This window comes from Acartia tonsa, chromosome 10 (assembly GCF_053477335.1).
Source record: "Acartia tonsa isolate MP-2025a chromosome 10, ASM5347733v1, whole genome shotgun sequence".
Taxonomy (NCBI): Eukaryota; Metazoa; Arthropoda; class Copepoda; order Calanoida; family Acartiidae; genus Acartia; species Acartia tonsa.
In genome coordinates this window covers 46,147,052-46,165,138 of record NC_137269.1, presented here as the reverse complement: position 1 = coordinate 46,165,138, position 18,087 = coordinate 46,147,052, and the positions used below count along the sequence as shown (strand labels likewise).

The following is an 18,087-nucleotide window of genomic DNA, read 5'->3' as shown; positions in this document are numbered from 1 at the left end:
TAAGGGACATATGTTCGTCCAAATTAAGCCCCAAATGGATTAGATTCAGGTTTTTTCTCATTATAATTATAGGAGGAGGGAAATGCACATTTATTAGGTTTCTCATATTAAAAAATATTTTTTCTTACTTTATAAATCAAAAGCGATGAACAATTCATATGGATTTTAATCACAGAATTATTTTTAGTCAAATAGTTTAGCGCTAGAAAACGAAATACAGTATCAGACTGTGTCATAAAAGTAAAAAAGATCTCCATATGATTTTCCTTAACCTTTTAGAGCTTAAACATTTTACTGAAATAAAATTTTAAAGTATTAATGAACATCAAATAACGAATAAAATATTAAATCTGAAATCAACATAACATAATTTTTATTAAAATATAGGTAATATTTTTTAACTTGATCATAATATGCAAATATATTCAAAATGTACAACAGACTAAATTTTTAGGTGTTTCAAAACATTGTAAGTACAACAAAAATTTTAAGCCAACGAAATTAAAATATTTTAATCGTTTTTTAAATATGCGATGTAGGTTTCTAAAACTTGGATTCCACTATTTGTATAATTATATTTTATAAAGATTTCAAATTAATTCATCTGCGGCTGTTTCCTTAGAAGTGCATAGTAGAGCACAAAACCACCTCCCCTTAATTTAAAATAAATTGAAAATAATTTTGGAGGATTTTTCGTGTTTTTCTTATATTTTGGATAAAAAAAGCCTAAAGGTTAAGTGAAAAAAGCTTTCCGACTCCCGTTACCGGGGGGAAATGGGATATTTTTGCTGCTAGGGAAAAAATATTGTGCAGAATATACACCCCTGGAAATAAGGGAAGTGGGAGTTTCTACACACTTTGAGGGAAAGCACCTTCACTGATAAAGTTAATAAAGTTAAGCTATTCTTTTTTATTTTCTTTATTAATATTTTACAGCTTACTTCAACTTAGTGTGTTCTGAACGTGTGCCTGCTAATCTATAATTCCAGTATGGATTCGCAACCGATTAATATCCGCTGGATTAGAACCGGTTCTAAGCAATACTAAAAAAATCATGTATCGTATCGTATTATATCCAGTTTTCTACAAATATAAAAATGTACAATCATAATATAAAAACCAGTTTTTTTTAGATTATTATTCTTGTAAATTGTTAAATCAGCGGAAAGCTGTTTATAATACGATGCGATAAATAACTATTACTAAACTATATGATGAGGTAGACATAAATTATAAAAATCCTTACAAAATTTACACATATTAGGTATAAAAAAATATCACAGCCATTACTAAAAATACAACATTTCAAAATTTAGAAAAATAACTAATAATTTGAGTTTAATCTAATACATGTAAGAACTTGCAACTTTATTCTAAGTTCTAAAACATTAAATGGAGAAATATCATAACATGTAAAATTGACTTTGCGCATTTAATTCTACAAAATATGAATATTTACAGGACTAAATATTAGCCATCGAAAATATCCTAAACAGTCTGCTTAAAAAAATATCGATTCTATTAACTAAAGGAATGAATGAAAGCAAGAAACTTTCCGAAAAAAAAAATAGAATAAAAAATCAAAACCAATAAAAAATATTTCCATAAACGAAAATATGACATTAATTTTTTATAAAATAACTCTTTCTTGTTTTTTTTTTAATTTAAGGGATATGCCACTCGGATTATTAAAAGAAACTTTGTGTTGTTTTAAACATCACCGTAAGATGGAAAACCCATTATCTGCTTCACAATTTCTTGGGTACCCGGAATCTTGAAAAATAGTATCAATCAATCAATCTATTGTGATCTCTGGTCAGCAAGAATTTGTAAGATGTTTAATTTGATTCTGTAATCTATCTGCATTATTCTCACGTTCTCGTAACTCCTGAAAAATGAAGATATTTAAATCAGTGGTTATTGTCTAAAATAATACACACACCCCCCCCCCCCCCCCCAATTGCCAGGGACATTGGGCTGTTTATTACACTAATACCCAAACTTTCATAACATTTTCTTATTTGCTAGCATAACATCTTTGGGAACGTCTGCTGAATTTAGATTAGATGATTTGTTAAGTTGTGTCCACACATTTCAACCACTAATTGTAATCGACAGAATGGGATTGAGAATGAACATCAAATTATCGGCCCTTGTCTTATCCCATTAGATCCCTGATAATTTTGCTTCTAGCTGGTGTAATTTTATGTTGAAAGAAAAGTATACAATGAGAACTGGAAAAATTTCAAAGAACTCCCTTAAAAGTAATTTTAAGATGCTTTTAACTTTTTGTTATTGAAGCAGTTGGCTTTAAATCTGATATATTGTGACATTCTTTCAGTAGTTAGAGCAGTAGGTTTCCTGCAGGCTAGGCTGGCAAGAAAATACATGTTTTGTATAAAATTATTTTCTACAGGGCATTTTCCCGTGCATAAACATATAAAAAGAGGTTTTTTAATAAAAAATATTTTTTATTATTATTATTTCAGCTCTCCATAATTTTTTTTTAAAAATGCAAAAAAAAAAACAAAGTTTGCGTAATTTTTTTTAGTATTTTTAAATAAAAAATAACGATTTAATCACATTGTAAACATGAATTAATTTATATTTGCTGTTTAATCTAATTTATATTCTCAATCTTTAGCCAGGGCTTCTATGTCAGAGAGGTTAAAGTCTGTTTTGAGCTTCTTTCTATTGTTTTTAACAACGTGGAAGTTGTTTTGGCGCTGAGCCTCTGATTTATAGCTGTTACAGAAATCCCCCACAAGTCTGATATTACGTTCAGCTGCATCATTATCAGCTGTCAGCTGCTTGACCCACGTAACAAAAGATGCAGGCTTTAAAAAAAATGAATGTAATACCTGTTTCAGTCTTTCTATTTCTTTGAGTTCTAAGGACAATTTTAATTTGAGTTCTTTCAATTCTTCAGAATCGTCTATTCTCTGAATTTTCCTAAAAACATGATTAGTATTCATGAAAACAGAGGCCATTTTAAATAGCAAGGATGACAACATCCATAAAAGCGAAGCACTGAAACGGTAGGACAAACGGATATTCACACGTTTATAGTGTCAGAACTGAATAATCATAATATAAATGTATAAGAGTCAAAGCAAAATTGTAAGTAAATTTGTTGAAAAATTGCTTGATTCTGGATAATGTTTATGGACATACTTACATTTTTAGGACTTGATTATATAGAGTTGCTTCACTTATTACATTATACTTTGTTGTCCTAGAAATCAATATACCAAAAATCAGATCAATCGGATGATTAGATCACATAAAAATTTGTTGTTAAAAAAGTAAAAAATAAAATGTTTAAAATGGACGTACGGACATTTTGGTGATGATTTTAGAGTTGCTATGCTTTATAAATCCTTTCGTGAAAAGACAAACAAACCTAGTGTCCTATAGTGGTTAGGCTCGATTAGGCTATTCTAAAACTGTAAGAACAAGAGAGGGGGGAGGGGAGAAGTTCTGACACATTTGCGTAAACCTGGTATATAGGCTTTATCTTAGGACTGAGAGGATAGGTTATATATTCTTGATATATTTTAACAAAATTATCATGCAGGGGTGTATATTCTGCAAATTTGACCCTGCTGGGGGGGGGGGGGGGGGGGTAAAAAAAATATGTGGTTGGGGGGTGAAAAAATGTAAAAATTAAGAGGACTGAAGCATATTTTTTCTATTTTTCTCCCCTCTTTGGTGAAAAAAAAACTAAAATATATGTGGAAGGGGGCATGATATGAATAAAAAAAGAGTTCTGAAAATGTTTTTTTCATTTTATCTTCTTCCTTGCTGGAAAAAAAAACTAGGAGGGGAAAAAATAAAAAATTTGCAACAGGGGAAAAAAATGAATCTTGTGCAGAATATTCACCACTAGTATCATGATAATCCAGCTTATATCAACAATGAATTCTAAAACAATCACGAAACCTAATACTTTTTTAGCTGTAGTTAACAAGGGCAAAATATAACAAAATTGACGAACTCTCCATCTGCCCCCCAAATATTATTTTAGATTAATTTCGCTTGTTGGTTATGCCTTATTTCTCATGATAAACAATAAAAATAGGACTCACATAATCGGGTGTCCAATAGACCGACTTTAAACAACAAATTACCTGGCTGGTTGTAAGCTTATTCCTTCAGTATGTCTCTTCATTGGTATACTTCCCAGGCTGTTAGCTGATCCAGATCCCTGGGAACTTGTAGATAGACCAGTAACACCTAAAATTTTTAGAACCTCATAATAGGTAAGTAAAATAGGAAGTAATATCAAAGACCATCCATAGGTATCGCAACAAAGTGGATAAGTCGTACCCGACTAACTATGACAGAAACATAGTAAAAACACAAACACAAAAATAATAGTTTAACATGGTGCTTAGCATCAATTGCTTAAGTTTATAATATACATAGTCCCCTTTATATAGAACTATTCAAATATACAAAAGTTTTAATTTTAATATATAAAAGTGGCACTTTACTTCAAAGTATTAGCAAATATCTTAAAACTTGAAATATTAGTGATTACTACATACCTATCCTACCCAGAGCAGAGTTAGAGCCCCGCATGGAGCTGGAACTAACAACCCCTGTAACGCCTATACTGCTGGTCACCAAGGACGATGTTGTTGTGATCAGGGAGGCTGACGGCGAGTGGGATAGAGGAGGTGAGAGGACAATCTTGTTAAGGTTGCTGGAGGACTTCAAGGAGGCAAATTGTTGTCCAGATAATTTGATAATCCTACAAGAAAATAATTTGGATCATAAAAAGAAAACTAAGTAAGGGATTTAGTCGTATTTTCACAATAGTTTTTGATTAGTTATTCTAGGTTAGGTAAAAATGTCAATGATTGCCCACAAGGTTAGAAAATAGGCCAGACAGGGGCAAGAAATAGGACAAAAGCTACTGTGAAAATACAACGAAACCCGCTAATTCGTTTTCTTTCCAAGATCCATTAATTTTATTCAGAATCAGTCAGAGGTGTATATTCTGCACGATATTTTTTTTTCTTTCCCGGCTACATAATTTTTAATTTTAATTTTAAGAAGGGGGGAAAATGGAAAAATATTTAAAGAACTCTATATTTTATTTATTTATCCCTCCTACCACACCTTTTAAAGAGTTTTTTAGTTTTTTTTCAGTTTTCTTAATTTTTACATTTTTTTCCCCTCCAACCAATTATTTTTTATTCCCCCCCCCCCCTCTGAGCAGGGGAAACCATGTATGTAGAATATACACCCCTGGAATCAGTTTATAAATGATAAAAACTAATGCCTATTTTAACTTATTTTTAAAAATAAGGAGAGAGGGAACAAGGCCACTTGAGGGAAAGCACCAAAATACATCTTGTTTTTTTTACCTGGGTTTATCTAAAGAAGCAGTAGCCGGACTAGGACTTGATTCTTTCTGGGATAATGTCATCACCTAAAGTTTTCATAAAATATAAAATCCATAGTAAAGTTGTAAAATGGTAGTTTTTGAGTAAAATAAAAGGTTTCTATTATATGCGGAAGTAACAACCTGCTTGTGCCTGATGGTCAGGATATTAGCCCAGTAGGGCCCTCTTTCTTAACCAATATTTCGCACATGTCATACAACCCACATTAAAAGAGTAGCTTCACAACTAATAAAAAAATTTTAAATACAATTTTTACCTTTGAAAGCTTGATATTATTCAGTACAGTTGGTTTGGAAATAGTTTTATCATGGTCTCTTCTTAATAAAACTGGTCCACTAGAAGAAATTCTACTGTATGAGGTACTAGTTGTCTGGCTCCCAACCCTGGAGGCTAGGGACACTGAATTACCTGTAAAAATATTGGAAAAAGTTATGACTTGAATATAAAAATTAGCGGTTGCAGTCCATTACCCCATTTGTAGATTAAAATCATTGGCAGAAAAGATTGGACATTGATAGCTTTTACAACGAAATTAAAAGTACCCCAAGATTTTATAAGCAAATTAGAGAGCATATCTATAAAACTTTGGGTACCGGTATAATTTACAATCAAATGTTCCCTCCCTCCCTGGATGCATTCCCCCCACTGATTTTCAATGGCCGATAAATTAATTTATATACAAATTACCCATTCCGTAGATTATAATTAGCGGTTGAAACGTTATGACAATCGGGATAATGAACCGCCCAATCAAAATTTAATGAAGTCCCAAAGATGTTAAACCAACAAATAAGAAAACGTTATTATAAAATTTTGAGGAATAGTGTAAAAAAAACACCCCAATGTCCCCTCAGGGATGTATATTCTGCAAATTTGACCCGGCTGAGGGGGGTGGGTGTAAAAAAAAATATGTGGTTGGGAGAAAAAATTTAAAAATTAAGAGAACTGAAAGCATTTTTTCTATTTTTCTCCCCTCTTAAGTGAAAAAACAAACTAAAAGAATATGTGGGAGGGGGATAATATGAATAAAAATTAAGAGTTTTAAAAATATTTTTCCATTTTATCCCATTCCTTGCTGGAAAAAACTAGGAGGGGAAAAAATATAAAAATTTGCAGCAGGGAAAAAAAATTTATTTTGTGCAGAATATACTATACACCCCTGTGTCCCCTGCTTTCTGTAATACCTGTATTGTTGTCGTAGCTTGCCCTTTTTGTGATGCCCATCTTGTTGCCAGCTCCAGATATACTGATTGTATTCAATGGACTTCGAATTGATTTAAAACTGAAATTACAATATTTATCATTAATAGCGCAGTTGCTTTATAACTAGGGTAAGTAAAAAGTTGAATTAATAATTTAATTACACGGTATCTGCTTGTATGACTATTAAAAAATATCCTGTATAAAATTGTTTATAAGAAATGTAAATGGTAAAATATTTTAGCACTTTTATAATATTAAAGTTTAAGTATTTAGTTTCAGTTCCATGGGTAGTTCTCGCACATCTCCCCGGGATAATGCCGCCGACCCCCCCCCCCCCCCTCCCTATCTAAGGTGCCTACCTGGAAGATGAAACAACAACAGGAGCTTGATAAATCTTGGGTTCAATCATTACAATCTCTTCCGGACTGTCTTCCTCGTTATTATCATGATTACTTTCAACTAGACCAACCTCATCAGATGCTTCTTAATATACAACATTATGAGTCACGTGGAAAATGTTTTAGAACATCCTATAAAATAAAGTAAAAAGAGATTTTTGTCTGAAGCTTAAGATCCTAATAACTACTGAACTTATTTGGTTCTCTAGTTTAGAGAAACGTCACTAAGGTCTTTTGATGGTTTTAGGCTATTTAAGTCTTGAGATGGTTATAATCTATTTTCTAGCTCTTCTAACACTTCGAATACAGAGCCCCTAGATGATAGGAAATATCCACTATAATCTATAATACAAAGTAGCTTGATGTCTGTCCGTCCGTCTGTCTGTCTGTCCGTCTGAAGCTTAAGATCTCGGTAACCACTGAACCGATTGGATTCTACTCTTCAGGGTATATACCTATCAGTCCTGTGGTGGTTTTAAGCTATTTTCTTGGGGGGTGGGACACCCCAAACCCCCCCAAAAATGAAAATTTCCTCCTAAAATTTTTTTTTTCATATTTCTTTCTAATTTTATTGTTTTTATATAATTTTATATATGTTTTAAAATTTTTATATCTTTTTATATTTTTTTATACTTTTTTATATTTTTAATTTTTTTTCTTCTTTTTAAATTTCTTTTCTTCTTTTAAACTTTGTTTTTTCAAATTAAAAAAGATTGTGAAACCTTCCTTCTCCTGTAGGGGCGAAGCCCCAAAAAGGCTAATGGCAAAGAAATTTTTTAAAACATGAAAAAAGAGAAAAAATTCGAATGGTTTAGAAAATATAAATTAATATAAATAAATATAAACAGTTATAACAATGTTATAAAGAGTTATAAAAAGTTATAAAATACAGAAAATATCTAAAAAAAATGGAAAAAAATAATTTTTAATTCTCCCTGAACCTTTAGGGAAAAAGCCCCTAGAGGCTAGGGGCGAAGCCGCTAGTGAGAACATAAAGCAACAAATCCTACCATTTTGAGATTCATTGGGAGGAGGTGGGTCAGGTAGGATGAACTGAGAGGTTGGAGACGGCATGGAGGACAGGTACAACTTCCCAGCCTCAGTTAGGCTCAAGGTTTGGGTTATTTCCTCTTCGGGTAGGATTTTTATACCATGCGCTTCCAACAACCTTAATATATTATTTAGTTAGATACTTGTGGCTTCGCACCTCTATGGGCTTCGCCTCATGAAGGAATAGTCCCCCTCTTTTATTAAAATTAAACTCAGGATACTCATCTGGGGGTGTCCCATTCCCCACTAAAATAGCCTAAAACCACCACAGGACCAGTAGATATATTCCCTAAACAGTAGAGCCCAATCGGTTCAGCGGTTACTGAGATCTTACGCTTCACAGACAGACATCAAGCTACATTGTTTATACGATATAAAAAAACTCGACATCTGCAACAAGCGTATTTTTTTCTGTACGAGCGAAGTATTTGTTGGTTTATTTCGTACTTCGCCATATAGTCCTCCTTCAATCTACCATTTGGTTTTAGGAACTATCATGAAGCATTGTATTTACTTTCAAATCAATTTAACGAGCTCGCCCTTAGATACAACTATTGTTAAAGTCCTACCTACATTTTTACATAGACTTACTTATATTTACTAAACCCTCTCAATCAAAGTATTGGATAATAGGTATTTATCGTATTATACTAGTGTCGCGGATATGAAAGTAAAAATTTTAAGATTAAAATGGTACCTAATAATTTTAGGATTTTTTATATTCGTAGAAAATTGTCTTTATTACGATGCTATACATGATTTTTTAGTATAGCTGAGAACCGGTTATAATCCAGCGGATATTAATCGATTTCGAAGCCATACTGATAAAAACTTGAATCTACCTGTAAGTGTCATTTTGTTCGTGGGAATTACTTGTTGATGTTGTGTCGGCAAGGTCAGGTAAACTATTTATCAAGGCCTGGGTTTCCATATCCTACAAACAATAAAGAGTTCGTCAATATAATAACAGGAGTATATAATTCATTTTCTTCCGACTGTCCAATATTTCATTCAGCCCCCCCCCCCCCCTATTATTCCCCCCAAGGAGGAGGAATAAATAGAAAAAAGTTTTTATGTTATCTTTAACAAAAAGTAACAAGATCTGTGTCTGTGCGTGTGATCTGAACTGGTAGAGTTCTCCTTTATAGGGTACCTTCTCATAGGTCCTGGGAAGGTTCAAAACTATTTTGTGGAATGGTGCCACCACCAACCTCCCAAGAGAAATCTAAATAAGAAGTGCACTACCTGGGAACTGATACCGCCAGCAGAGGACAAAGCTATCTGAACAGGATCCAGGTGAACTGTCAAAGTCTCTGCTCCATTCTTAATATAAATTTTGAACATGAAAATTTACAGATTTTTTTCGATTGAGCTGCTTGTTTAACATTTTTTCTCAAAAGGAAATATTTTTGAACATTGAACACTAACTCAAACAAAAATAGATTAAAATCTTACAAAAATCAAGAAAAATTTATTTTTAGGGACAGCCATTTATGACGGTTCTCCAGTTTTTAAGATCTTTTAGTACAACAACTTTTATTTAAGAACAAAGCGATGAGAATTTTAAAAGCATTAACCTATTCTTATTATATTTACATACATAACGTAGTATAAGAGCATTAACATTATTTTAACATACCTTAACAATCTTGACTTCGTCTTGTTTACTCAAATTCTAAAATAATAAAAAAAAATCAATGAGCAGATACCTAAATATTTACTTAATTAGGATTTTAAAACAAGGATGAAAAAATAAGTAGCCAGAGCCAAGGGATGAATTAAGGTAATTTAATTTAATAAGGGGCGACCTATTGGTCAAAAAAAGCCTTACCCCCCCCCCCTTAACAGGGTATCACACGCAGAATATACACCCCTGCACATTTACCCCATAGCGTTACGAGCTGACTGGCCGATATATGGTCGGACAAAGTGAATTATCTACTTAACATAAACATCAAAAGGGAGGGGGCGGAAGATACACTTATTGAAACCAAAACTAAATGTCAAAGGAACTCAACTAAATGAGTTACAGCTCTTAGATTTGGCATGACAGTTGCTTTAAAGAGGTAGAATATAGAACTGTGAAGAAACGGCGGTGGAATCGCCTCTCCTGTCGAAAACCGCCGTTTCCCGCCGAATTTTTTTGCCTTTTCTCGCCAAATTAGACAATTTTTTATCATCTGAGATAAACTTTTTTTTTCATAAAAATTTTCACTTGATGCTTGTAATATTTCAAATATGTCCATATTAAATAAATCTCAAGTTTCAGTCAAGTGTAAATATATTAAACATTGTGATACTTCTAGTAGGGATGGGAATCCGTCGAATTTTTGGGCCGGATTCGGATTCCGGATTCTGAAGGAATCCGTCAAAAAAAGGGACGGATTCTTGCGGATTCCGGATTCTTAATTTTGGCGGATTCCGGATTCGGATTCCGGATTCTAGCAGTATTTTAAAAGGCCGTCCGTCACAGAGGGATAACTTTTTTCATTAATTTAACACTATGTTACTTGGTTGAAGCCTTGATTTGTTTAAAGTGTTAAAGTGTTAAACATTTACATCACATTAGTACCTAATTATTAAAATTTGTTATGTACAAAAAATTTAAGAGGGAGTTGTAAGAAAAAACTCAAGACGGTAATTTTAGCCTACCAATTTAGAATCCGGAATCCGCTATAAAAAACGGATTCCGGATCCGGATTCGGATTCCAAAATAGGCCGAAAATTGGGCGGATTCCGGATTCCGGATTCGGATTCCGGATCCGGATTCCCATCACTAACTTCTAGTAAAACCACACTTCTCTTCTCCTGCATTAGCAGCATTCCACTTTCCTGTCGTTCCTTATATTTGATTTCGCGAAAAAACGCAAAAAAATTGGCGGGAAACTGCGGTTTTTGGCGCGAGCGGGCGCCATTTCTTCTCAGTTCCATATCGTACCTCTTTAAAGCAACTGCCATGTCAAATCACACAGATATAACTCTTAATTTAGTTGAGTTCCTTTGACTTCTAGCTTTGGTTTTAAAGTGTCACTTCCGCCTCCCCCCTTTAAAAAATGTGAACTTTTGAACGGTAGAAAAAACATTTAAGTTAGCTAGGCTTTCGCAAGCCAATGGTTTTAAATTAAAAATGTGATGCATTAATAAATATTGTACCTGGTTAGAACGGGTAACATTAATTACAGAAAAATTTGAAACAGTTTGTAGTTCTCCTGGTTCCAGAACGGTTATATTTGATGATTCACAAGTCTGAATAGCAATATAAATCTTAGTAAGGTATCTTTTTAAAAATTAAAGAAAGAAAATGTGGTATCTAGGGGGGAAAATGAATAAATAAACAGTCTTGGAATCAAATTTGCAATATTTTTACCTTCCTTGGGAGAAGAAACAAGAAAAATATGTGGAAGGGGAAAAATAACAAAAACTATGGAGTACCAACTGAAAATTTTTTTCCATTATTCTCCCTTTTTGGGGGAAAAAACTAGGGAGGGGAAAAAATGAAATATTTTAGAGCAGGGAAAAAAATAAATCATGTGCAGAATATACCTGAAGTATATTTGCCAGATCAGGCCGGCCAATGTCATTAGAAATATCTGATGGAGACTTATCAAACTTGGACTGTGCATCAGGATCTGCTCCGTGCTTCAACAATACCTGAAACATTTACAAATATTTTATGGAAGTCATTTTTCATATGTCTAACTGCGGTGGTGTTTAAGCTAGGCTACCAAGTCCCCAATATAACCTAACCGGAAAAACAAACGAAACCCCGTAAGTACCTAGTTTGCAATTTATTTCAAAATAAGGGAAAGGGGGTTCTGTTTTAAAGAAAAAAACGCCGGGTCTTATCCTGTCACTAATGAAATATCTTTTTTAATTGTTTTTTTTTGTCAACCTTGTTTTTGAAAGATGCATATTAAAATATTTTATTTGTACATTTTTTTAAAATGTGTTTAATCACCCAAATTATAGCTCCCCCCCCCCCTTCCTTTTTTTTCAAAATAATAGACAATTTGTTACTAATGCATTTAGGGAAGGGAAGGACTAGTTCATTATTATTTAATTTTTCCCCCTCCTTGGGAAAATAAAACTGGGACTATCTTAGTTCTTAGCACCCCAAAATCAGCTGAAATTACGAAATATTATTTTTGAATTATTGAGTTGTTAGTTTGAGCTAATGTACTTAGTCTTACCTCTATACATTTAATATTCGCTCTCTCCACAGCCCAATGCAATGGTGTCATAAGTAGAATATCTCGTGCGTCCACTTCGGCTCCGCTCTTAATAATGACAAGGAGGATTAAACATAAGAATATGTCGTTCACGTTCTATTTTATTCTTTCTACAAAATGAATGTTCACATTTGTAGAGATCCCATAAAACATTTAGGGAAAAACATGGAAAGCAAAAAATTATTTATAGCATTTCATTTTCTTCAAAAAAGGTTACCGATAGTATTTTTTATATTTCAAAGCTTTTGAGGTTAGAAGAAAAATTTTTAACATTAGTAGGTACCTTTTTTAATTTTTATATTACAAAATACCTGTTAATGAGAAAATACATATTTTTTAGCTTTATATGAATTGTATATGAAGGTAAGGTTTATTTTTATTTCTTTTAAAAATAAAAGTGTCTAAAATTCTTTTGCAGGGGTGTATATTCTGCACAAGATTTATTTTTTTTCCCCGGCTACAAAATTTGTTATTTCCCCCCCCCCCCCCCTAGTTTTTTCTCACCATGTAGGGGGGAAAATGGAAAAATATTTAAAGGACTCTATATTTTATCCCTCCTACCACACATTTTTTTTATTTTTTATTCACTAAGGAGGGGGGGAAATGGAAAAAATGTTTTCAGTTTTCTTAATTTTTACATTTTTTCCCCTCCAACCACTTATTTTTTATTCCCCCCCCCCCCCCCTGAGCCGGGGATCCCATGTAGAATATACACCCCTGTTCTTTTGTTTAATTTAATGGTTTTACCTTTAGTAGTAGCCTGCAAATATCAACATGTCCCTCGTAGGCAGCCACATGCAATGGTGTTTTGTCGACTTTAGTCCTGGCATCCCGACTACACCCTGCCCGTAACAAAACCTGTAAAAATGAAAGCATTAATTTAAACCTCAGAATACAATTTAGGTTTTTTAAAAGCAAATACGTAAAATTAACGATACGACGTGGTCGTACTACCAATATTATTTTTGTAAATAATCATTTATCAACTAAAAACACAAAAAGTTGTAAATCCTACGTAAGTTTTCAAAACCATCTTTTAATCAAAGAGGGAATCGTCGAATTATTCTATTCCTTTAAATATCTTAGAAATTAATGACTGGAAGAAAAATTGATTTCCACTAAAAATTTTGAAGTTGCTAATACAATTACACAGGGGCATGGCAAAGTGGGGCTTTTTTTTACTAACTTTTGACTGTAAATTACAATGGTACCTACCCAAAGATTTTACATTTAATAACACGTTATCTCATTCGTTGACTATAGACTATAGGACTTTTGAGTCCTTTTTTTTGAATTTCTATTAGTTAGTTTAAACAAGTAGTGCCCAAAAACTTTTTAATCAATAATCAGTGGTGTATATTCTGCACAAGATTTATTTTTTTTTCCCGCAAGATTTTTCTTAAAAAGTAGGGGGGAAAATAGAAAAATATTTAAAGAACTCTATATTTTATTTATTTTATCCCTCCTACCACACATTTTTTTAGTTTTTTTAACCAAGGAAATGGAAAAAATGTTTTAAGTTTTCTTAATTTTTACATTTTTTTTCCCTCCAACCACTTATTTTTTATTTCCCCCCCCCCCCCCCCTGAGCCGGGGATCCCATGCAGAGTATACACCCCTGTCAATAATTTTATCCTTTGGAAGGGATAATCTTATTTATCCTCATTTGGTATTTGTATCACTTTAACGTCCATTGTCTTATTCCTCAACATCAATTATACATACCTCTGTTGTTTCATATCTACCATATTGAGCTGTCAAATGTAGAGGACTAGTGCCTAACCAGTCAGCAGTAAATGGGGCTCCCTGCATTCAAATAAATCATATTGCTAATTGAATACTATTTAGAATTCGTCTTTCAAACATCTTAAGATTTTTATAAGATTAAGTATCTAGGTATAATTTGTTAGTTTTTCAATTTATTTTTATTTAAACCAGGTAATATTCTACATCTACTTTTAATATGTTATCATCTAGGTAAAGCTTAAACTTACACACATTGTCCTTGTTTGAAAAACATCTAAAAGAAAATTCAGGATTGAAAAGCCTAGACATATTTATAAACGTGTTCTACTTTTTCGAAAAGAAATATGATTTCCTTGGACATAAGCAGTCTGACAGCTTCGGTGTCCCCATCTTTGGAAGCCGCCAGCAGCTGCTTTCCCAACTCAACCAGGGAACTCTGAAAAAAGTTTAATAAACCGTCAAACAAATGATTGGACCAATATGGAACTTGCCTGTACGGACACACATCGCGTGTAATTTTTTTATTTGATTATTTTATTTTATCCCAAAAATTTTGATTATTTTATTTTATCCCAAAAATTAAAAATTTCATAGCGAAACTACTTAACACTATGATTTCTATGATTAGGCCTAGTCCGTAACCGTAACGTATAGCTTTTTTCGTGTAACTGATAGCTATTTTCGTTAATTCAGACATGTTAGAATTGTCCAATCGATTTTATACAGTACATGAGGATTTCTATAACAGTTAGGTACGGTTTAGAAAGAAGCGTAGCAACTTTATAATAGTTCCCAGAATGTCCGTACGTCCATTTGAATCATGTTGATTTTTAACTTATTTGACATGACATTTTTATTGTGATATAATTATCTTATATGTAGATCTTATTTTTGGAATAACAGTATTGCAACAAATTTACCTTTTCAGAGCTTTGCTTTTATGGATGTTGTCATCCTTGTTTCATTGATACTAACCTCATGTTCACTGAGAGTTTGATTTCTGTTCTGTCCAAGAAGTCCGGGAACCTCAATCTGAAATAAATCTTTCTATTAGCTTTAAACTTATATTTTAGCGTATAAAATCCTGAAGAAAAAAAAGGAAGTAAACAATTTTAGATTAAAATATTATTCATTAAAATATAAATCACAATTATTTAACTAATACTTTAAAGCTATACATTTATTTCTGTTAAAAATTACGAAAGAACTTTTAATTATGGTACAGGATTAAGCAGCATCTATTACAAAAGTATTACTTGAAAGTAATAACATTTTAAAAACTGCAGCACAGTAATTTCTTTCTTAAAAAGAGTTGATCTTAAAATTGAACAAGAAAAATTGGATCACTTGAAATAAAGTTTAATTTCTTTAATAAATGTAGGACTTTAGTAAAACATGGAATTATTAATTATGCAAATTAAAAAATGCTTATGACTAAGTTCTCTTCTTTTCTCCAATGTCATCAATCAAATCTTCATCAATTTCAGGCCATTTCTCTGGCAGAATATCAAACAAATCATCCTTGACATCTCCCTGAATAACTATTTCATCATCTCCTGTAACAGAAGCACTGCAGGCAAACTTTGAGGAGAAGAACTTGGAGGCAACTTTCAGATCAACTCCGAAAGTTTTAAGGCCTTGGACAACTGTCACAGCCTTCTTTTTGCCTCTCGGGGCAATGGATAGGATAATTTTTCTTTCAACTTCGGCCTCTTTCTTCTTGGCCTTCAGCATGCCCTTGCCGCCGCGTTTTTGACGCTTCTTTTCATCACCATCGGCGTCGCTACCTTCAGCTCCCCCGCCTACGGCCTCGCCGCCACCACCGCCGCCAACATTAAGACGTTCAAAAGAGTCTGGCAGATTTTTGGCCAGCCAGTCCTTACAGCCCTCGTAATCTGGATAGTTTTCGCAGTATTCAATGGGCATACTGCAGTTACCACAATATTCAACCTGAGAGTATTTTCATTTGACCATTTTGTCTCATTTTACAATAGCTAAAATATGTAGGCATTGGCTACTGACAAAAATAATTGTGTCAAACCATAGAGAAAGAGCAGCACAGGGAGTTAAAAATAGCTGAGCAGCCAGATAAAGCTGTTATCTAAATAAAACAGGATGTTGGAAAAAATTTGATAAAAAAGGATGAAACCCAAAGAACTTTAACGTTTTGACGAAGTGACATATAGACAAACGTCGTTGTGGAGTGAATAAAACTTTTAGAAATCTAAACCAAAATGTGAGTATACAAAGACAAAATTTTCATATTGAAAAAGCGTAGATAATAGGTAGCTTTTTATTGCAAAAGATCACTAAAAATAACAACTTCCTTATAAATGAAAAGTATCTTAATCTCTGTATATTTTTGGGAAATAAACACATTTTTAGAACAGAATGGTCAAATTCCTTGATTGGATATTTAACGCCAGGTTGTGGCCCTTGAGGCAACGGACATGCCTCTGTTTCGCCCATTTTTATACTTTTTCTTTAATTTCTGCAAATATTTATAGTTTACAATAGGTGAATATACAAATATGTTACCATTTTTTATGTTTAACTATTATGAGTTCAAAATTCAAATTTATAGAAAATTTGTAGGTTTATCATTTTAAAATCAAAGTAATATTAAGATTGGAATATATAGAAAGAAAAAAATCGCTTGAATTAAAATAGCTGGATGGTTATTAAAAAGGCTCATTAGCTAGGTACCTTAAATACATCAAATTATCACTTGCAAATTCAAAAGAAGTATTTAAAATTAAAACACTAGGTAAATTATTTACAAATTTAATTTGAATAAGGAGATAGCTATGTTAATCATAAAAATATATATCTTAAATAGATAAGTACTTAATTACGTACATTTACAATGGAAAAAAGTTTTGGTATTTAAATTGTATAACACATCCAAATTAATATATTTGATTAAATACCTGTATTAAATATAATTTCGAAATAATTGATAACTAAGGAACTAAAGCAATTTTAGAAAATTTTGAAGTAAATAGGTTTAATATTTTCATAATGTAATTATATTTAGAAATGAAATTAAATGTTTGTTTTTCATAAATAAAAAAATCTGATTTAATCACAATTATTTTAGATTTAAGTTTATACATTGATTTTATAATATGCATAATATAAATGAATCGCAGTGACATTTCTAAAATTATCAACGCTTCATAATAACAAACTAAATATATACAAAAAACCAAAACATAGATCAGCTTACAATCAATTCCAACCGGAAATGGCGACATATTCCGGCAAACATTCAATTTTACCGCGAAATCCAAGATTCGGCGGCAAAACGGCGATAAAAATAAAGTATACTTACATAGACTCCTCCAGAGGCGTCTTCTCCACCCTCCAGCTTGCGGCGTACAGGAAATAGAGCCCAAAAACGGCGGAAAATCGGTCAAATAACGTGTGCCAAAGCGAAGCTCTGTGCGCAACTGTTTAATAACAATGCCGCGTAACATGTTGTGTGTGGCACAAGGAACAAAGGGAATAATAATGAAACACAAGAAGGAATAAATACGAGGAAAATTTCCCTAAAAATAACAAATTTTAGTCGTTAAAAGGTATACTTTTACTATGTAATATTCTTTATCAGTTCAATCCTCTTTTTTTGTGTGTCAAAAGAAAAATATTTACATTTTAGGGTCCAATCCTGCTTCTTATGTAAAGTAGTGAGCTTTTTTCTTTCTACCCGCTATCTTTTCTCTTACAGTTTTGCTTTTTAAAGACCCTGGAAAGGTTTATAACTATTTTGGGGCTGGGTATCTCCATCCTCTGAAGAGAAATCGCCATAAAAAAAAAACATTTTATTCTACTTTTGCCTTTAAAATTGAAAAATCAAAATGTGGAGGCGAGTAGACCTCAATCTTTTGTGCCCCTAGATGCTTCTTGTAATGTAGTATAGGTTTTTATTTGAAGCTTAAGATCTCAATAACTTCTAAACCGACTGGGTTCTCTATTTTAGGTTAGCTTTACATAGGTCCTATGATGGTTTTAGGCTATTATATTTTCAGATTTAAGTCTAGGGAT

The 18,087-nt window shown here is 32.6% G+C and overlaps 2 protein-coding genes across 3 annotated transcripts; both read right to left on the bottom strand.

Moving 5' to 3' along the window:
* Positions 1-356: 356 nt before the first annotated feature.
* Positions 357-17,511, bottom strand: Atac3 (Ada2a-containing complex component 3). 2 transcript variants are annotated; one of them, XM_080174749.1, is made up of 20 exons: positions 17,375-17,511; positions 15,016-15,072; positions 14,395-14,476; positions 14,020-14,102; positions 13,042-13,152; positions 12,256-12,342; positions 11,609-11,716; positions 11,219-11,311; positions 9,705-9,740; positions 9,311-9,388; positions 8,908-8,999; positions 8,026-8,183; positions 6,977-7,100; positions 6,599-6,696; positions 5,671-5,822; positions 5,376-5,440; positions 4,551-4,756; positions 4,131-4,236; positions 2,862-2,952; positions 357-1,888 (listed from the first exon to the last, which is right to left on the bottom strand). In XM_080174749.1, exons 3-20 carry the CDS (start codon positions 14,399-14,401, stop codon positions 1,817-1,819), a joined length of 1,767 nt encoding a protein of 588 aa, XP_080030875.1. In that variant the 5' UTR covers positions 14,402-14,476; positions 15,016-15,072; positions 17,375-17,511; the 3' UTR covers positions 357-1,816. The 2 variants fall into 2 exon arrangements, with proteins under 2 accessions (XP_080030875.1, XP_080030876.1); XM_080174750.1 differs by having other exon boundaries at positions 6,977-7,097.
* DENR (density-regulated protein) lies at positions 15,072-16,025 on the bottom strand. Its single transcript, XM_080174751.1, has one exon. The coding sequence runs from the start codon at positions 15,964-15,966 to the stop codon at positions 15,475-15,477; it is 492 nt and encodes a 163-aa protein (XP_080030877.1). The 5' UTR covers positions 15,967-16,025; the 3' UTR covers positions 15,072-15,474.
* Positions 17,512-18,087: the final 576 nt, after the last annotated feature.